General features: G+C 38.8%; 1 protein-coding gene across 6 annotated transcripts in view; it reads right to left on the reverse strand.

Annotated features, from left to right (window-relative positions):
* LOC124233101 (dual specificity mitogen-activated protein kinase kinase 5-like) overlaps window positions 1-22,146 on the reverse strand; it is a 135,154-nt gene that overhangs the window by 92,222 nt on the left and 20,786 nt on the right. For all 6 annotated transcript variants that reach the window (XR_006886973.1, XM_046650217.1, XM_046650215.1 and 3 more), the window contains exons 2-4: window positions 18,945-19,018; window positions 17,929-17,979; window positions 9,383-9,454 (exon numbers count right to left, since the gene is read on the reverse strand). Coding sequence is in view for 5 of the 6 variants with exons in the window: in XM_046650217.1 (XP_046506173.1) it covers window positions 9,383-9,454; window positions 17,929-17,979; window positions 18,945-19,001 (180 nt within the window). In the remaining variant the exon portion in view is untranslated. The remainder of the gene's footprint in view (window positions 1-9,382; window positions 9,455-17,928; window positions 17,980-18,944; window positions 19,019-22,146) is intronic.

Genomic DNA, 22,146 nt, shown 5'->3' on the forward strand with positions numbered 1-22,146 from the left:
AACCGGTTCACAATCACCAAGGGCCACAAAGGCAAACAGAGCCGCAGCTTGGCCCACTAGAGACAGCTGTGTCTCCAGGGGCTTTGTGTAGGGAGAGCAGGGAATGGCTTCTTCTATCCATTTAGCGGCAGGGACCACGTCTAGATAATGCTCCCTAATTCTCATCACCCAGTAAACACCCAACACGTAGATGAGGATGTTATTTCAAAGAGAAGCTTACTTCTCAAAGTAACCTCATAAGGTTGTTGTTGTTAAATGAAAGTGTTCACAAAAGAAGGTGTCTGCTTTCAAAAAATAAGAATTTACTATTATTATCATCTGCCTGCCTCATTACATTGTAGGTTCAGCAAGGAAAGAGAACAGGCCTATTTTACCTACCAATGTTTCCCCAGCACCTAGTAAAGTGTTTGGCACATAAAAGGCACTGAGCAAATATTTGAGAAATTAAACAATTCTAATGTTATCTTCATTTTACAGATCAGAAACTGACAGCTGGAGTGGCAAAATGACTTGTTCAAGCTCACACTGATTCTAAGCGGTGGTGCCAACAGATCTGGTTAATCTGGATTTTAACAGTTCAAGAATTAGGATGACAGCCCTTGAATCTGAAACTGACATCACAGAAAGAAAACTACATCCTCTTCATCAAACTTCTCCAGAAGCTTCTGTCAAGGGTACTAGGCTGGGTGATCTATGCCACTTTTTCAACACTTTTATTTTAACTTCAAATAGCTTTATGTGTTTGCTTATAAATGTAGATTATATTTTATTTTCTTGGTATCTAATGAGTCTTATCTGGCACCCATTAAACAATATAGAGAAAGGCAAAATTTTCAAAAATGAGATGTGTTTGCAGCTTTTAACATTTCCATAAGACAAGGTAGTTACATCCAACTACTTGTACTTTTTATGCTAAATTCTCCTTAGGAAAAATTCTAATATAGATGTCTACAGAAAATTTAAAAATTTACTATTTATCAACAAAAACTCACTGTCTCTGGGGAAAAGCATTGACACAGGTTATTTAGAAAAAAACTAAGGTTTTGTTTTTGCTGTAGGAATACTAAGAGAAGGGCAGTTTCAAACAGCATATAAGTGTTTCCCTCATGTTATAAAAATTAAAATGAAAACATTTTCTTTGATGATTTCCTCCCCTCTGTTTTCTCTATTCTTTTTTCCTGAAACTTCTGTTTTTCATGTTAGACTTCCTGACCAGGTTCTCTGATTTTCATTTCTTTATTTGTTGTTATTGTTCTCTGAAAGTTCCTTTGTAACAGCAGCCAGTTCTTGTTTCCTGGATGTAACATTTTCTCTTATCCCTCTGAGAATACTACAGTAGTTCATTGGAATTTTCCTCCCCTGCATAGGTTCCAAGGCCCTCCAAGTTGCTTTTTTTCAGTTATTTGAGGTCTCTGTTCTCACCTTAAAGGCCTTCCTCAAATGTCTTGCTAAGAGTAAGGCACTGAAAATCTGACTGGAAGCACTGTGCTCACCTGTGGAGCTTGCAGACTGAGGGAACATCACCAAATTGGGCTGTTTCCTTGGAGAACTCTCAATGTCTGGATCTTTAAGACTTCTTGGTCCCATTTCCCTAGGGAAAGTCTCTTCTGATCTCCTGCCTGAAAGGTAATTTTGGCTGCCAGTGTCCTAGGAACAGGGCGTGGTAAGAAGGCTGGGACGTCTTTACGTTAAAAGTCCAAACTCACTTAATGCCTCTGTACTCAGTGAAGGGACACAGTCTTCCACAGTGCCAGGCATCACTTATTTTATTCTCTCCAAAAACAAAAAAACCTCCTTCCAGTCTTAGGTTAGGGCTGGAGAGGGTTAACTGTCTGCTTTTGCTGAGTTAGGGGCAGAATCTGTGGGTCAAACAGCTTAACTGCTTCTCAAAAAAACTTCAAAATAATTCTCTTCTCTTTGTTTCCATCTTCACTCCTAGTTCCAGATATCTGGTACTACCACTTCCTGAGCCTTTTGGGTGTTCTCCAGGAAATCAGGGTGCTTCTTACTCCTGCTGGCTTAGGATTTCGGCATTCTCAGCGTTGTTAAGTTGTTTACCATTGCCCATCGGCTTTCCCACATCCAAAATTCAGTTGCTGTTGTCTCCTTCCCCTTTCACTTTGTCTTTATGGTATCATGCCTTTAAAAATAAATTCTTTTATGGTTGTTTTTAGTGAAGTTTGAGGTGAGAGTGGAAGCTAAAGCATATATTCCATGCTTTACCAAATTAGTAGGCTTTTGAACCAAATATAAACATTTCAAAAGGTAATTCCTTCTAAAGAGAGGGGATAATGGCTTAATTTTCTCACTGTGATCTTTGTCCAGAAGCTCTGGAGTAGAGTTTCCATCTAAAGATGAGGAAACTAAGGCCCAGAGAGATTAAATGACTTATCTAAGGATCTATAGTTTATACTGCCAAAAGTGGAATTTGAATCTGGGTCTGATACTCTGGCAAACAGAAAGCCCTTCTTCACAAGAAAACATTTGTGATCTATTCAGCAAACATTTATGAGCACTATATTCAAGGCTGCATCAAACTTTAAACTCTGATCTTTATTCTCAGAAACTGCTTTAAAATCATTACAAAAGTCTGAAGAAATTGAGCCAAAAATATTTCTTGAGTACCCACTAGGGCAGTGGAATTGTGCTAGAGAGTGTAGATTTCGAGAGAATCAGATTTGAATGCTATCATAAGGAACTATGACACACCTACAAATTACTATAATGCAAAATGGAAGATGCACATGCCACAAGGAAGATGCAGATGTAGGTCAGAAGAAGATACTGCTTTCAGCTGGAGAGATCAGAGTTGGTATCACAAAGGACTGGCATTTAAACTCTATCTCGGGGAGATGCAGAAAAATGATATTCCATGTAGAGCGAGCACTATAGTTAGTATTCCATGGATTTATTTTTTAACTTGGTAAAGGTAATTCTGAAACTCAAAAGAAAAACTTTGTTAAAACAACAGAACCCATAAAAATCTTCAGAAGATGGTATTACTTTGATGACAATAACCTTGTGTGGCTCTCTGAATATGTTCTTCACCTATCTAGAGAGATTTTTCTAAGCCATGGACCTTGCTGTCATCATTTAACACATCACTGACACCACTTCAATAAAACAGTGATCATGCTGAAGAGGGGTCTCAGAGGACTAGATGACACTCCAATTAACCAAGCACATTGAGCCAGACTGTTTTATGCCTCGGACTCAAGAGACTGGCAGAGAGAGGAGGCAAACAAAGACACGAAGAGCAAGGACCCAAGTGAAGAAAGCAAAATGCATGTGCTAAAGATAGCGCTTCCGTCTGACTCCTGCGGAAAAGCCCATCAGAAGATTATTCATCACCAACCTTAATAAGGTTTATAATAACCTGCCAGATAGAATCACAAACCAGAACATGTACTTGCACAACACACTCAGTGAGAGTAAGAACATTACAAGACTGGCCTGGTGCCTTCTTAAATGTATATGTGCCATCCTGGGTATTGCAAAGGCAAGCCTAGAGCAGGGTGTATGTTGGCTTATTTTTTGACCCAAGAAGGGCCAACTTAAAACTCCAGCTTTTGCAAACATGTTGTGACTCAAATCACACAAGAATATGAGTGGAGTAACTAATTAGTGAAAAACAACAGTAGGACTCTCTCCTCAAGCCATTCTGCAGGAGGAGATAAGTACTGAGCTGCTTGTGAAATTACAAAATTGTGCCCTAAATGTTTTAGTTACTCCTCACCACTAAAAATTAAATAAAATCCTCACACTTGGTAAAACAAAGACCTTATTATGTACCAAACTCATTTTCATTTTAAAAGTTGGCCCTAAAGTCTTGAATGGCAACTATGAGCGTGAATAGTCCTAAAAATCAGTCAGTCAACTGAATCTGTGCAAGCTTTCTAGAAGAGTCAAACAAATACTCCAGGGGCAGGATTAATCCCCCCTGTTTGCCCTAGTTCAGGAATTCTGTATCCTTGTTAGTGGATCTTCTTTTTTTTGATTCCTGCCACTGATTCCTGGCAGGAGGAAGAAGTGCAATTCCATATGGGTTCTTTTCCCCATTACAAAGTGAGCCCATACAAACCCCACAGACTGCAATGACCTTTATTTGCTTCCATAACTAATCCACACGAGAACTACAATACATTTAAAGATCTGAATTGAAAACCGTACAATAAATCCACAAAAAAAATAGAAAGCGTCAAATTCTTCCCATCTAATAAAACTGCTGTGCTTTAGTCTAGCAGAATAATAACATTTTTTCCCTTCTTAAGGGTTTCCATCTTCAGGTTACTTCTGCTAACTCCAAATACTAAATACAGCTGACAAAATCCTAGAAGAGACCCACTTTATCCCACAAATGGAGGGATGCTGAACCAAGAGGTGATGGGGGCAGTTCTGTCTCTGGATAAAAGATGCTCTGATATTAAAGATTCTTTGCTTAAGGCACAAATGTACCTGTCTGTGACTTTTTTAATGGCACATTTTAGTGGCATGTAGCATTATCTTTTATGAAAGAGTATGGCAAGAGGCCTCGTTATGACTCCCCATGGAGAGTGTGACAGCACATTAACAAGGGAAGGAGCAGAATGACGAAGGCAAGCAAGGGTGAACTTTGTTATTTTAGGAGTTTAAAACAATGAAGTGACCTTCTGATTCTTGCATCACCAAACCTCAGGGATGGGATGAGAGTTTATTGGACTGGGGGTGGGGGTGCTAGGTAGAGGTAGAAAGGATAGAAAACTCTAACTCCCATTTTGTCTCATTTGATTCTTGTGTCATTTCAGGAAAATTCCTTTGCTCGGTTTCCTATATATATACTTTTTTTTTTTCTTTTTTTAAAGATTTTATTTTTCCTTTTTCTCCCCAAAGCCCCCCGGTACAGAGTTGTGTATTTTTTTTAGTTCTGGGTCCTTCCAGTTGTGGCATGTGGGACGCCGCCTCAGCAAGGCCTGATGAGTGGTGCCATGTCCGTGTCCAGGATCCGAACCGGCGAAACCCGGGGCTGCTGAAGCGGAGCGCACAAACTTAACCACTCCGCCACGGGGCTGGCCCCAGTTTCCTATATTTTTATCCCATTCGTTTCATTACCACAGGTATCCTAAGAGAATAAACTGATTGCCTCAAAACATTTGAGGAAGGTATCCACACAAACGGAGTGAAGTGGCACTAGGTGAGACCTTGCATACTTTGACATTTGATCTCTCCTGAAGAGTTTACAGGGATCCATCTTAGAGTGTGCTAGGGGATGGGGGGAGGGACTCCTCCACCTTTTCCTTCTTTCTCCCATTGGCAAACTCCCTTTAAGACTACTCTACCTCAACTGTCAATTCCTTTGAGAAACTCCTGCCCTTCCCTCCCCTCTGTGGTTCAGAATCCTTCACAAATATCTTTACTGAGGACTTTGTCACACTGTTCCGGGCTGTAGGTGTCTGTCTTCTCTATCAGAGGTAGGCTTTTCTCAGCTTTGTATGCTCCATTCTCCAAGGCCTAGCACGTGGTTAGTGCTTAAATAATAATTATTGAATAAATGAAAGTTTCTACTCTTCAAAGTGCACACCTAGAAAGGGAATCTTGTTGTTAAAAGTGAGGATAAACAGGGGCCGATCCAGGAGCACAGCGGTTAAGTTCGCATGTTCTGCTTTGGCGGCCCGGGGATAGCTGGTTCGGATCCTGGGTGTGGATCTAGCACTGCTTGTCAAGCCATGCTGTGGCAGGCGTCCCACATATAAATAGAGGAAGATGGGCACGGATGTTAGCTCAGGGCCAGTCTTCCTCAGCAAAAAGAGGAGGATTGGCAGCAGATGTTAGCTCAAGGATAATCTTCCTCAAAAAAAAAAAAAAAAAAAGTGAGGATAAACAGAAGAGGAGCAATTCTTCTTTGAAGATGTTGAGAATGTTTCAGAACACAATTAGTTACTCAAATTTTAAAATTCTATTGAGATTCACACTTTTCTCTATCTGTAGTAGTTTTTTTTTTTTAAAGATTTTATTTTTTCCTTTTTCTCCCCAAAGCCCCCCGGTACATAGTTGTGTATTCTTCGTTGTGGGTCCTTCTAGTTCTGGCATGTGGGACACTGCCTCAGCGTGGTTTGATGAGCAGTGCCATGTCCACGCCCAGGATTCGAACTAACGAAACACTGGGCCGCCTGCAGCGGAGCGCGCGAACTTAACCACTCAGCCACGGGGCCAGCCCCTCTATCTGTAGTAGTTTTAAACAGGATTTACCACATCTATTCTAAGCATACTGTGGTGGAAACAAAGAAGAATCTTGGCCTTCAAGTGCTTCTTTTGGACTAACTTTCCCATCTCTTCAGATAATGTTCTCATCGCATCTACCCCTAAGGAAAAAAGAACCTTTGGGGTTCTCTTCATTATTGAATCACCAACAATTTCTCATGTATGGACTCAGAACTTCCAACTTCCCTTTCCCTATCACATATTTCTCATCACCTTGTACCCCAAATAAATTTGGTATAAAACATGCCGGGGGCCTTACTCTATTCTCTAACCACTTACTGGTCTACCACTCGTGTTTGGTCATATGTTGTCACGTGCTTGTCTGGTGGATCATAAGCTCCTAGAAGAGAGAGGCTGCAATCACATAGTTCCTCTGAAAACACTTAGTTAAGCCAGATGCACAAAGAGGTGCTCAACCACCCTTTTTGATGATCATAATCAGACTGCACTTTGCATCCTGTAACGATATCTTCTCCTCCTTCTGAATTAACATCTGGCTTCTCACCATCCATTTTAAAACACAAGAAGAATCAAAATGCCTAACTTTTTCTGGCCCTCACTCCTGAGCTCTTCTACCATCCTCTTCACCACATGAGCCAACCCATTCCTTCTGGCATTCAGGTGTCCCACACTTAGCGCTGACACTTTTCACACAGTTCCCTATGCCTTAATCCTCCTCAATCTTACAAATTCAATGAGTCTGTCTTCTTCAGTCTTCCAGAGACCATTCAATAGTGTACCTCCAGATAAACGAAGACGATCAACAAAACCTCAAATACATCAATGGCAATCTCCCTCCCTCTATTACAATGAATCTCTTTTTATTAATCTTTGTCTCCCTAGCACCCAGCAAAATACTTGACAGACATATTTTCAATATGCCATGTAAATACGTTCTATTTACTAGGCATCTATCTACCTACCTACCTATCTTAACTGATCTCCCTGTTTCTATGCTTGCCTCTCTATAGTCTGTGAGCCACAGAGCACCCAGTGATCCTTTGAAAATGTAATTCAGATCATTTACTCTCAGAGTAAAATCTCAAGTCCTTACTATGGCCTACAAGGTGGTATATGGTCTGGTCCCTGGCTACCTCTCTGAATGTACTTTTTCCCTTGCTAACTCTACTCCAGTCACCCTGGTCTCTCAGCCTTTCTTAAATATGCCAAACACACTGCAGCTTCGCACCTTTGTATCTGCTGTTGCCCGATGGCTCCCTCCTTTCACATCATTCAAGTCTCTGCTCAAAGGTTACTTTATCAGAAAGGACTACTCCACTTTATTTTTCTCCATAGGACTTACCACCACCTGAAAAATTATATATTTAGTTATCCTTCTGTTTTCTGTCCTTTTCCTCACGCCCCAAGCCCTCACCAAACTCAACTCCATGAGAGTCAAGTCTAGAGTGTCTTTTCATTACTATATCCCCATTGCCTATCTAGCAGGCATAGCAGGAGCTCAATATATGAATGAAAAAATAAATGTGGAAGGAATGAATGGTGAATATTCACATATGTTCTAAATCTTAAATCTATTAGTGGTGGTCTCTCACAATATTGCTATGCCTCTCATATTATGTCATGCGAGGGTATATCACTAAGTCACACAACTCCAGAGTTGCTGCAGAAAGTTAAAGAAAGACAACAGCAGACTGTTTAGAATCATAGAATGTTAGTCTGGAAAGGGGCGTAGAGACCATTATTTTACAGATGAAGAAACTGAGGCCCAAAATGAGGGACAGTGGCTTGCACAGGGCCACCTAGAAAACCAGTAGCAAAGCTCGAAGTACAATCTAGGATTCATTCCCAATCTAGGATTCTTATCTCTACACCATGTAACTTCCAAAATACTCTACACTGGATCTGGTTGTTTATTAAATACATTCAATGACAAATGACTTAAAATATGCAAAGGAAAATTATAAAACAAGACCTGAGCCCCACACGTCAACAGCACTAGCTTCCTCTGAAATAGGCTAACTGAACAAGCCCTTCAGGATTCCATTGGGAGACTCAGTTCTAAGCATTTGTCTACCATTATTGCTAACTTTTCACCTGATGCACACATATTGTATTTCCTCTTAGATTCCCTTTTATGAGAATCAGAAGAATACGGTTTATACATTCAATACTTTATTTTTGCTTTCCTTCTATAGCACAGGTGAATTGAGTCTGAAGACATTTCCTTACAAACTCAACTGCATTCATGCATTACAAAAACCACAGAAAAAGTATTTGACCAAAGAAAAGTGGTAAAATCATGATCTCAACTCTAACCATGACCTTATTTAAGGAGTCTTTTCTACTTTTTAAAAAGTCCTCCTTTATCTGAACTAGTGTATGTGAGAAACAATTCTCGAAGCACACTAGTGAATATCCAGACTCTATATTACTGTAACTCACATTGAGCCAGATATCCTTCTAATATAAATCATGTGCATTTCCTTATAGATCAACAGTCATTGTATAGAAACCTTACCACAGAGTTCTAGTGGGGCTACAAGTAGCACAGTAAGATAAAATCCATTCTAAGCACAGCTATAAAGAGTAAAGACATTAAAATTGTGTTAAATACACACCCCTTATTGTCTCCCAGATCATATCACAGCCCATCCCCCAACACACGATATGACCATATTGGAACAAGGTGGCTTTTTTCTTTCTAAATCAACACATAGAATTTATACATCCAAATGAGTAGGGCTGTACTCTTTAAAGTAATCACCTTTGGAAGTTATATATGCATTCCAACAAGGCTACCATCACACATAATTCTTCTTGAATCTCTTTCACAACACAGGTTTCCCAGATTTAGTGTGCATAAGGATCACTCAGGGAACATGTTAATAGTGCAGAGTCTTAGAGATCTGGATTTAACTGGTCTTGGATGGAGTCTGGGAAGCTGCATTTTTAAGAAGCACTCCAGGTAAGTTTTATACAGGTGATCTGTGAGAAGTAGCACTTTAGAACAGTCAGTTCACAAGCCACGCAAGGATATAAAAATAAGGACTTTAGAATTAAATTCTGTGTACACATACATTTAACAAACTGAAGGTTTAATTTTTTTTCAAAATCTTCATTCTTCCTGATAGAACATATTAGTACAGAAATACACAGAAGCATCTATTTGCAAACAACAACATACCTCCATGAAAGAGATTCCTAAGCTCCAGACGTCAGAATGGATTCCATACTGCTCCCCTGAAATTCTTTCAGGCTGTAAGAAAACAGAAGGGAGCTTGAGAGTTGATGTAAGCTGCTCCAGGAAACAGATACACTCAGATGAGCTCAGCTAAGGCGGGGAGCCATCAATAGTTGCATAGTACTTTATGAGGAGCAAAACAATTTTATATGGACGTGTATACATATATGTGTGTACATTATGTAGATAATACATAGAAATTATATAGTTAATATAGATATTTTATATATAATCTCACTGAATCCTCACAAAGTCCCTGTGAGGGAAACTTTATCATCTTTATTTTATAGATGAAAGAAATGGAAGCTCAGATTGGTAAAATAATTTAGGCAAAATCCTAAACTGGTAAATGAGCTGAGACTTGATCCCAGGTCTTCTCCCTCCAAATCCAGTGGTCTTAGTTGTGGAGTGACAAATCACGTGCTATTATATAATATTATCACTTATTTGCATTTTGATTGATTGGTCTGGATCATTAGGGATTCTTTCATTTTAAAATTTTTAATCTTTTATTTGGAAATAATTTCGAATTTACAGAAAAGTTGAAAGATTAAGACTAGTATGAAGAACACTCATATTTCGTTTGCCCAGATTCACTTACTGTTCAGTATTTTATTCCAATTATCATCGTTTCTTTTGATATGAACCAAGGAACAGTCTGAAAGGTCCATTTGGGACTATTGGTCCTCCATTCAAGATGTGTAGCAAATACCCGGTTTAGAAAGCCACTATACGCACACTCTCTACTTCAACAGGAATAATTTCATACTGAAGTGAGTGCTGCCTGTTCTCTCTATTCTTCCAGGATTTGGCATTCAGTTGGGTACTTCACAGAAGTCTTTTGAGTGAACATGAACAAAGGAATAAGAGTCACTTCTCATGGAAATGGAATAGTTGCTCAAGGTTATAGAGATAGTCACGACAAGGCTGGGATGATAACCCACATCTCTTGGCCTCCAGGACAGCAGTTTACTCTTTGTACCATCCCTGGAGTTCCTGGCAGCCACCAAAGCCATCACCCTTTAGGAGCTGCCATGAGAGCCCTTAAGAGTAACTGGGGTCAGAGTCAGCCTAGTCCACTGCAGATGGAGGAAGTGGGCATCCACCAGTCACCAGCAAGGGATACACCAGGGGTGTACAAGATGTGGGCCAGATGTTCTCAGGTGAGAGGGCACAGTCTTACATCTCAGAAAGTTGGCTTAGCTGGGACCCAGAACTTTGTAACCTACTTCCCACTCCCAACTACTGGTTACTTCAGTGTAGTTGCTGCCTTCTCCTGGGACCACTTTCCATAAAATTACACAAAGCCCTGCCCTGAGGGAGTAGGACGGATTGTCTTATTTCCCTTCTTTTATTTATTTCTTTAATTTGTAAAACCCCTTTCCTACCAAGAATAATTCTTCCCAAGGGCCAAGTGTCACGTGGCCATTTCTTGCAGCTGCTAATAGACATGGTCATTCCAATTCCTTAATACTTTTTCTTTTATGTTCTAATCCACTTTGCCATCATTTTCAAGTTCCTTGTTCATACATGAATGAACCCATTATCCAATCCTAGCTGGTTCAATAGGTACTAGGATATATTCATATGCCACTGGCCAGTCAGTTGCTGGAGTGATGCTGCTGCCATCATCATCATCAACAACAAAATCATCATTTTGTGCATTTACTGAAGAATTCCCATGTGCCAGGCATTGTTTTAAGTGCTCTTCATGCATGTCTCATTTCAGATTCATAAACACCCATGTTAGATTGGTACTATTATCATCCCCATTTAACAGAAGAGGAAAATGAGGCACAGACAGGTTTAGTTTGCACCCACTACATAAGGATAGTAATAGCTATCATTTAATGACTATCTGGTATGTGCTAGACACTGGGCTAGATACTTTGCATCCTCTACACTTCATAACAATCTTGCAAAGTTAGATATTATTGTCTTCATTTTACAGATATAAAAACTGAAGCTTAGTAAGATTAAGTGACTTGTTGAAGTCTAGAGCTATGGACTAGCTTTAAGAGTACTGGTTAGGAACACAGCCAGGATTCAAACCCAGGTATGGCCGACTGCACAGTCACAGTTCTTTCCAGTGTGTCAAAAACCTCCCAGAACTAGAAGTCAGAAGAGCCTCTTCCTTCCTGTTGCCTTCCTCCCTGTCTTTTCTTTCGTTCCTCTCTTTCTTCATTCCACTAGCTGACAGTTATCAGTATAGCACTTCATCCAGAGTACAGAAGAAACAAATAAACAAACAAAAGTGGAACCCACATATAAAATATTTTGGCAGGACCAACATTAAGATTAAATACATTGATAACATTTACCCACTGATCTACCAAAACAAATGCAAACTGTAAGCTGAAAATAAGGCATAGAAAAATTAAATTTAATTTAAAAAGAAAAAATAAAAAAGTGATAATGGTCACAGATATCAGGTGGCAAATAAGAGAACTCCTTAAGGATGAGATTCTGCTAACCTCTCATTGGAAAAATTATTCTTGCAATAACCTTTCAAAATGAGATTACTGCTGTGATGGCAGTGCCTAAGCACAAATGCTCAGAAAAAGCAGAGTCTATCCTAAAGAATTTGTATGGCAGATAGGGATGGGAAATGATCCCAGGCCCCTGAAACTGACACAGGCACAGGATAAGCCCTAATACATTCTGAATTTATGGAGCCAGGACTCGATGGCCTAAGGCTGCAGAATTCAACTCTCTTCTCACACTTGAGGCCAAGGTAGCCCTGTCTTGTCCCCTCTGAAACAAAACAAAACAAAACCAACCAACAGGTACTAGACTACTGACAGAAGATCTGTGATGGACATTTTGCAGTCAAAAAGCTAAAGCTGGGTTACTTGCTGACATGACAGCTGTTATTATTTAGCATGGAAAGCTAAATAATAGGAAAAACATGAATCTTCTCTGGAACGCCTCTGTAATGGGGTTTAAAGTGTAGGGGAAAAAACTCTGGTCTGTTCTTAACAAGAACAGTAAAGAGTCATGACCATATAAAAAGCAGGATTTATAGAAGATTTCAAAGGGCAGTGGCTCCGAGCTGGCATGCACGTTCCACTCCTTCCAGCTACCCTCTGTGACTTAGCATTTACCCAGGACACATATTTAGTCAACTCCTCCCAGAACTGTCTCTATTTACAACCCAATATCCCAGAGTTTACTTGTCAAAAGCAGGAGGATACCAAGGTACATCTCATCTCTTCTGATAAAGGAATTTCTGCTCAGGATTAGGCTACTCAGAAAATGAACAAAGTATGAACAAATACTTCAGGTTAGTATGTAACCAAAATACGTTATCACAAACAATGGTTTTTTTTAAGTTGGCAAGATCCCTGTGTGAGTAGTAGAGTATACTGGTCAGACTGCTCTAACTCAGTCTATCTTCCAGTTCACTAAATCTCTCTTCTGCTATGTCCAATATGCTACAAAGTAGCAAGGTTTTGATTTTAATCTAGTAGTTTTGTTTGAGACTTTCTCAAATCTACTATGTCACTTCTAAAATTTATGATCTGAAGTCTGTGTGCATCTGTTGTTTCTGCTGGTTCTTCTTCATGTTGCTTTGTGTCCTTGTGTGCCTGGTCTTCTTTGACTGCTTGCTAGATTTTCCTCGTGAAAAAAAAATTTGGAGAGGTTCTCTGAGGCCTGAGGTGAATGTGCCCACCTCATATCAAGTTTTCAGCATGAAGTTCCCTTTACAATTTAGGTCATATATACAAATACCCAGGGTGCAAATCTATGCCAGAGTTAGTCTATGGCCACAACTTCCCCTTCTTTCTTTTTCTCCTGCTTCTCTGCTTGGCTCTGAGAAGGCTTCTGTTCTGTTCCCTGGAACTGGGGGAGAAGGAACAGCTTTAGTTCTGGTTTGCTTTTACTCTAAAGGTGAGCCCTTCAGGCTTCCAGCATGATATGGGGAAGATCTCCTGGACCCTCTGGCTTAGGGGCCCCCATGTCATTCACAGCTGTGGTACGGGCAAATGCCCTCAGGAATAAGGAGCTTTGGTGTTCTAACATTCTGCTTGCCCATCTGTTGCAGGATTCCATCTGAAAATTGTCCTTGGAGTTCCTCATTATCTTTTTAGCTCTTCAGTGCATTTGAGATGGTTTTAAAAGTATTTTAACTAGCATTTTTCAGCAGAATAGTTGGTCCAAATAACCTAACTTGCTATTACCAGAAACTAGAAGCTGGAGTCCTAATTAAATCTTGACTCTCACTACTTGACCAACTCTGAAACCCTGGGCTAAAGCTGCTTCACCTTTGGTTTCCTCATCTGTAAAATGAAGACAATAATAGTAATACATATATGTCATGGGGTTGTGTGAAGATTAAACCAATCTATGTAATGTACTTGATTCAGTACATGCCACATGGGAATGCTCAGTAAATACCAGCCTCGTTCCGGTCAACGCTACCATCATCACCATCACTGCACGAGCATGGTCAACTGAGATGGACCTTATAGTCTGTCAAGTTTTATTCTGGGTAAAGATAATTTCTAAGGATAGGAATAGCCCAGGTAGGAAAAAATGTTCAGGAGATAAGAATAGTTATTTAGATTGTCTTTCTGATCCCAAAGGACAAATATTTGGGCAAGATCTTTCTTGCAAATTTCAAAACTTTATTTATTCATAACAATATTGTCAAACCTTTACATTTGATTTAAAAAATTATAATAAACAAACCACAGTGATTAAACAGTGGGTTAAGGTTTTAGGGACTTCTATCTTTAAAACAGAGTAAAATTTTTAGTAACTAGAATTTCTGAGAAATGGTTTAACTTAATGTAAGCCCCCAAAAGCCTTCTGGACCCCTTTTATAATCCTTCTGGATGAAATCCTTTTAAAATGTGGTTGAAAATCTTTCTTCCTTTGGATTAAAGTGTCTGTTGAGCCTAATTATCTTCCCCTAAAATGTAATGTATCCTTGAATATGCCACTTCACTTTCTGGGTCTCAGTCTCAACAGCCAATGAGGAGGTTGGACCAGATGACTTTCCAAGTCTCCCACAAGCTCCACTGCTTAATGTGCTCATACGTTGTTTTGTTTTGTTTTTTTAAATGAGCTAGGATCTTAGAAAAACCTCACTGCGTTTTCCTAATTATCATTTTCTTGCACCTCACACTTCAGATTACAGGAGAATGAGGTGAGACTGTTCACACATGCAAGACTATTTCTTTGATTCATTTTCTTTTCAATATCTGAGTAGCCTAGCTGACTGTATTTGAGTAATCTGGGGCGTCTTCTACACCTTATAATGCAAGTAAGATACTTAATATGAAAAGTTAAGTGCTCTGCTCATAATTAATGAACAAGTCTGTTTTGAAATGCAGCTTTCATGAATTCCTTCATTTAGCACTGTGATGGACTGCATACAGAGAATGAGCAGAATAAACCCTGTCCCTGTAAAGTTCATAATCTAGATTGAGAGACACACATAAATGATTTGGATATAGGGAGAGGCAGAGCAGTTACAAGTTTAGTTTCTGGAGACTGATTACTTAGGTTTGAATCCCACTTCTGCCAATTTTTAGCTATATGAACTGGGTAAGTCACTTAACTTCTCTATCCCTTGGTTTCTTCATCTGTAAAATGAGAATAAAATTACCTACCTTATAAGATTGTTGTGAGGATTTAAAGAGTTAGTAGATGTAAGAGTTTAAAAGAGTGACTGGCACATGGTGCTAATTAAGTATTAGCTATTACTATTAGTATCATTGTACAGAAGTATGTACGAATATAAAGTGAGAGAAATGGGGGTAAAATGAGGGCATTACATCAGGTGACCTCCAACTGTATATTCCCAAAATTTATTTTTATTTTTACTTTTTTAAAGATTGGCACATCAGCGAACATCTGTTGCCAATCTTCCTCTTTTTTCCTTTTTCTCCCCAAAGCCCCCATACATAGTTGTATATTCTAGCTGTAGTACCTTGTGGTTGTGCTGTGTGGGATGCTACCTCAGCATGGCCCGATGAGCAGTGTCATGTCCACGCCCAGGATCCAAAGTGGTGAAACCCTGGGCTGCCGAAAGGCAGAGCACGCAAACTTAACCAGTCGGCCACCGGGCCGGCCCCTCCCACAATTTATTATTTGTCCTCTGCCCAACTTCCTCGCCCCCACCCATGTCACATTATCATCTACTTCTGAGTCTTTGCTCATCCTTCCACAGTGATCTCTCTCTTTTATAAGTGCTCTTTTTACATACTGCTTGAATCATCAAATTCGTACACTGTATGCCTTCTTATTCTCTAAATGTATGCTTGGTACAACTTCGGTTTTTATGATGTTACACATAATGTGGCCGTATATAATGCTATGTTTCCTATCTTGCCCACGTCTCATGTGGATTATAGAGTGGTTCCACTGTATCTGGCTAAGAAGATGGAAGGTGCTCAGTAAATACTGGTTGATTAATGGAAGGAACTCAGTGTCAGATACAGCTTTTACTGGCAGACACCAGAGGTTGGCAAACTTTTTCTGTAAAGGGCCAGATAGTAAATATTTTTCACTTTGTGGGCCATATGGTCTCTGCTGCAACTGTCACAACTACTCCAGTCTGCAATCACAGCACTAAAGCAGCCATAAACAATGAGGAAATAAATGGGTGAAGCTGTGTTCCAATCAAACTTTCTTTTCTCCTATTTAATTTTTATTTTGGAATACTTATTGATTCACAAGAAGTTGAAAAAATATATATACAGGGAGATTTTGTGCACCATTCACCCAGTCCCCCCCCAATGGTAGTAATACAATAAAATTATCACCATGTCTAAGGCAGGGATTAATACCAGTAACAGAATAATAAATATTATTTCCATCTTCCCTGACTCTCAACCTCTGATCTCTCACCAGTCAGGCAAGTACATGGCCAACGACGGCCTGCTGAATTGAGTGAAGCTCACTATGAGGCTATCACTTCTCACTTCCTAGGTATCTTATGCTTTTTACAGCTTGAACTATAAAGCTGATGACTAGAATTCACTCACCCAAGAAACAAAGCAATTTTAACTTTGCCAATCTGAGCTAACGTTTCATAATTTTAATCCACACATTTTCAATTAACAGACAGACGCATCACATGCATCCATAAACAAAATGGAAATAAAGTAATTTCTTTAACGTACACCTGGGAAAGACAACTGTAATCTGAATTTATACATTCAAACATAAGGCAATTTAATTATTAGAGCAATTTAAACCTAAGACCATGAGGGGTAGTTGAGAAGTTGTTTCATTTATAGTTCTTTTTTTTAAAATCAGTATTCCATATTCTTTCAAAGACTGAAATCACGGCATTTAGCAGGGTTTTGTTAATTATAAAGGTGGCTCACTAATCTCAGCTAACCAGGTAGAGCCAAGAGGGTGATTAAGTTTTATAAAAACAGATATGATGACTTCAGACGTTAATTTCTTTTTCACATTACCTAAAAAAATGAGAAGGAATGAATTTTCTGTAAAAGCAATGCAAGACAAAAATAAACTATTCTAGTATCTCAGTAAAAAAATTGCTTTGTACTATTCTGAGAGTAAGATCCAGGGTTCTATCCATATCAACATCTTTTTATCAAGATAATATATGAACAAAGAATACTGAGAATAACATCCAGGGTTCCATCCATACCAACACTTTAACTTCACATACAGACTATTAGAAGTCAAACAGACTACCTGAATAAATCTAGAACCCTCATTAAAATAACTAACCTGAAGATGTTAAAACAAAACTTTGCTCCAAAACTGATACTAGATAAGCTTTTTGTTCATCTCTCCCCACCCTCCATTCTGAAGTGATTGTGGAAACCAATACACAAAAGCATTTTTATAGACACAAATAACTTCCCTTACTTAAAAGGTAAGGAGAAAAAAGGTCAAAACCAAGTACACGTTGGTCTTTGAAATAGTTCTGCACTTCCACTTTTTATTCTTGGTAAATTTATTTGCGTGGAACTAAGCAAGTTATCTTACAAGAGGTATGACTAACAAATAAACAGAACATAGATGTCCAAGTTCTAAAGAGAACTGCCTGCTAAACACTTTTCTTCAGAGATCCATAAGTAAGAGCTGGTCACATGGATAATTTAATTTTGATCTGGTGACAAAGCATGTTTGTAATCTTGGAAAAAACGACCAATTTTATTTACTCACATTTTGGTATATTTGAGGGTTAATTAAATAAGCAATGTGGCAAAGTAGCCAATACGCTATCAGGTGCAATTTTTCTGTAGGATTAAACTTCAAAACTCAGCGATTTTCCACTTGAACCAACCAGTTAAGTCAACAAAATCAGATAAGTTGGTAGCTCCTGTATAAACCCTAATGTCTTTCAGAAAGATTTAAAAATAGAATCATGACTGGATTGACTCTGTAATTTATGAACTGTTAGGCTAAAGCTGTGGAATTAATTCAAGAATTATACATTACCAAGTACTTAAAGATAAAGATGTTGGTTTTAAATGTTATTTTTGCATAAGTTTACTTACCGCCATATAAGCATTTGTTCCAACATACGTCTTGGCTATAGAATTCACCAGCTATGAGACAAAACAGTCTGTTAGAACAATATAAAGATAATGTGGAAATAAAATGGGCAATTATTCCCCATTTAACCTACAATCATCATTTCTATAAATCAACTAAAAATTATGTAAAAGGGAACAAATTTATCTACAAAGGCATTAAAAATGATTAAATCTCTCTTTTCTTTTGAATGTGATTTCCAATTTAAACAAGCACAGCATTACAGTTTATAGCAGATACCCTTAAAGAATTCACTTAAGCAGGATGCTTATAGCTTTAGTACCCCAAACCCGCCTGATATAAAAAGTCAATTTGAAGTAGAATTTGAACACACTCATTTTTTAGTCAAATGGCTCAAGATGTGAATGAAGCCCTGTGCATTACTAGAATGAAACGCACACTAAATATGCTGGAGGGATAACAGACTCTGACAACTCATAATACAACGATGACCTTTGCTTTGGTCTTCGTGTTTGGCTGGGAGTAAAGGCGGCTGCAATTCAAATCAACATCACAGCACGCTCATGGGTCACTATCACTGGGGTCCTCCGGGGAGGCCCAAAATGGAAATTAATTAAAATTTGTGCCGCACATTGTCATGGCCCTCCACCATTGTTGCTCCCAATATTAATTTTTATTGTGGGCCAGTTGGGCTCCCCAGGCACAGCTCCCACTCTGCCCTCCCTTTTGTCTGGCCAAAACACTTTCATATCAAAGCTGCATATCAATGAAGTTTGCTATTCGTAAGTAGTAATTACAATATCAGCAGTTTTTACTGTCATTAAACAATGAACAATCATATTCTGATGAAGGAAACTCGCTCAGAGATTAAAAATGAATGACACAATCCCAGCCGAGGAGAAGATGCAGAGTTCTGTTTGTCTGGCAGCTAGGCGATTTTTCAATCCAGAGAGTAGACTGAAAATAAAAAGTGGATGTTATAGAGAGGAGAGCAGACTGGAAGGAAAAAGAGACCTACCTGAGTGCTAACTCCAAAATCACACAGCTTGACCTGTCCGCTTGTGTTTACTAGCATATTGGAGGGCTTCACATCTAAAAAGGGACCAGAAAAGTCCACGTAACTAATTCCACATCTACAGTGCTTGTTCTAAAAAACGGCGCACATGCACACCATACCATATTGCAGAAATGACATCCAGAATTCCAATCACAAATTTAAGGTAAAACATTTTATCTGGAGGCAAAACGTAAGGTCCTAACTCCCACTTCCAACCATTTCTAGTTTCTATAGAAGCAAAGGTTTATTTTAAGTGAAACTTAAATAAAATCTTGGCTTCCAACAACAGTAAATACATCATCCTATCGCCAGCCTTCTAGGAAAAGTAGGTAGATAAGAAAATGTAATCTTGCAAAGAATTTGCACAAAAAGGCTTAGCTTTGCTTTCAAGGTGAAACCACTCCTCCCATCTGAGAAGCAGTAAGGCAAAAGGGAAGCCAACAAGGAAAAAATCATTCATATGTTTCTGGTAACAGGTCATATCTGAACGAAACAATGAGAAAACGAATGCAGTACTCCTATCTCCTGGTTTTACGTGACAAACACTACTTCAGGTAATACTCAGAAATTGATCTAAAAGACGTGTGTATGTGTGTGCATGCATGCACTTAGTCTTTGTTTCATTTATCCTTCTCTTCCCTTACATCATTTTTGACTGCTGTTATAGTTAACAAAAGAAGTGACAGAGCTTTTGCCAAGGCAGTCAGTTGCTAAATAATGACACAAAGGGTTTCTGTGCAGCATTGTCAGTGACAACAATGAGCCTTTTCAGGAATTCAGGAAGCCCACAAAAACCATCCAAGCAGGATAAGAGCACACTACTTTTGATGGTACAGAATAGCACCTGCTTCACCGCTTCATCTTCAATGGCAAAAGTAGTCTGGAACAGACAACTTGTTATATTTAATACAGCATATAACCTTAATTACCCAAAACAGAACAAGAGATTCAATTTTTTATGTAACATTAAAAAAAAAAAATCTGTGAGTAATAATCTTACCCCAACTGTCTATCCTGCAAAAGGGTACTCCAAAAAAGTATCTTGCCAATTGTAGGTACTTAATTCAAACTTCAAGTTCAAACTCAGTAACCAACAATTATTGAACCCTACCTGCTATGTGACAGGCAATGCGCCAGGTATTTTCTCATACATGTACTTATTTGGTGTTGCCTGACTGACACTAGAATGTAAACTCCATGAAGGCAGGACTTTACCTCTTTTATTGACTACTATATTCCCAGTCTGTAGAATAGTGCCAGGCATACAGTAAGTGCTTAATAAATATTTGCTGAATGGATGAGAGAATAAATGAACGGAAACCACGAACACACATGCATTATTTTCTGTTGATGATTCTGGTTGAAGGGTCAGGGGTTAGCAGTAGAACATATCTCCATAACGTGCCCTTCAGACGAGACACACCACATACTTCCTTTAGGGGGCTCGCTCTCTGAACAGAAAGTAGTTTGCCTAGGCAGGTGTAAGCTCTTTTACCAACTGGTCTCTCTGCCCCCAATTTCAATACAAATCTTACACCACTATCACATTAAATGTACAATTTTCACTACATCATTTCTCTCCTTGAGGAGGAAGTAAAACATTTCCTGACTTCCCCTGCTAATCCAAATGTGAACTCTTTAAGAATAGGGTTGTGCTTTCAAACTTGCCCCAGCAGATAGCAAAATACATACACATCACAGACAGCCACAGTAGACACTAAATAAATGTTCGCTGAACTGAAAGAAATGTTAGCCTCTACATAGCCTGGTCTTATTTTCCAAATCTAATTCTCATTACAGGCCCTCAACTTAGAATATTTTTCTTTTAGACAATCTGCTCCTTTTGTATATTGCCATCCTTAAACCGCTCTGAACACATCACATCAGAGGGAGACAGTTAATGAACAAATATTTTGAGCTTTTGGAAGAAGGAGCTGCCTGGAAATCACAAGTTATGCTAAAATTAACAAATCTTTAATCAGACATACATTTGACTTAAGTGGATCAATAGAGAGAACAAAGCAAGAAAACTATGTTATAATTATATTCTAAAAGGCAAGGTGTAAATAAAAACTTTACTGCATTTTTCAGCTCTCCAACAACATCTTTTTTAACTTACATGGAAGCCTACTATAAGACTTTTGCACATTCACCTCTCAGCCTACTTTTTAGGAATACTTTATGTATGAAAGTAGTAGACAACCAGTCATCTTCAAACCAACCTTTGTATTCCAAATAGAATGTTTTAATCATTGTCTCAAAAAAAAAAACAACAAAAAAAAAACCCAACTCAAAAAACCCCATCACTAAGCCTTTGTTCATGCTGTGTGTTCTTTTCTCCCCACCCCAGGTTTAGAAACCCTTCCTGGATATTTTCTGACGGAATCCTGCCCATCCTTCAACTCAAGTACCTGCTTCCCTGCTGCCCTAGCTACTCAGGTCATCAAAGTCACTGCTGCCTTTGAACCGCCCAAGCATTTACTGTCTGTGCCATTGTTTGGAACTGCGCACATAATCCTTTTTACCAGTAGTTACCATATTTACTGTTACAGACACCACTGCCCCAAGCATTTACTGTCTGTGCCATTGTCTGGAACTGCGCACATAATCCTTTTTACCAGTAGTTACCATATTTACTGTTACAGACACCACTACCCCAAGTATTAAGTTCACAGGGGAGGAAAAAGCTTTATACATCTCTGTACGTATCCCTTCTGAGCACAGTATCTTGCTCACTGGTTGATGGTTTTTTAAACAATATATTAAATTTGTTAATATTAAGTGTCCCCCTCCCCACCAACACCTTGAGACATCGTTTGAACACAATAGACCCCTTTAAACAAAATCAATGGATTCAGGCTAGGGGACAAAAGAGCTGAGTTTTAGTCATTTTGTTACTGCCATAAACTTGGCATGTGACTTTGGACTAGGCACGTGACATTTTAGTTTCCATCTCTGTGCCAATCTTAAAGAACTGTGCGGATTAAACGAGATGAATGTAAAATTGCTCTTCAACTGTCAAACACTGTATAAATGTAAGGTATTATTATTATCCATTGGTAATCAATCAAGCTACACAGGTGGTATATTTCATTATATTTAGCAAATAGTTTCCATTGCTACTGTAGCAAACTTAAGCTGTATTTGAATAAAATACTAGCTG

This window comes from Equus quagga, unplaced genomic scaffold, assembly GCF_021613505.1.
Source record: "Equus quagga isolate Etosha38 unplaced genomic scaffold, UCLA_HA_Equagga_1.0 153_RagTag, whole genome shotgun sequence".
NCBI lineage: Eukaryota > Metazoa > Chordata > Mammalia > Perissodactyla > Equidae > Equus > Equus quagga.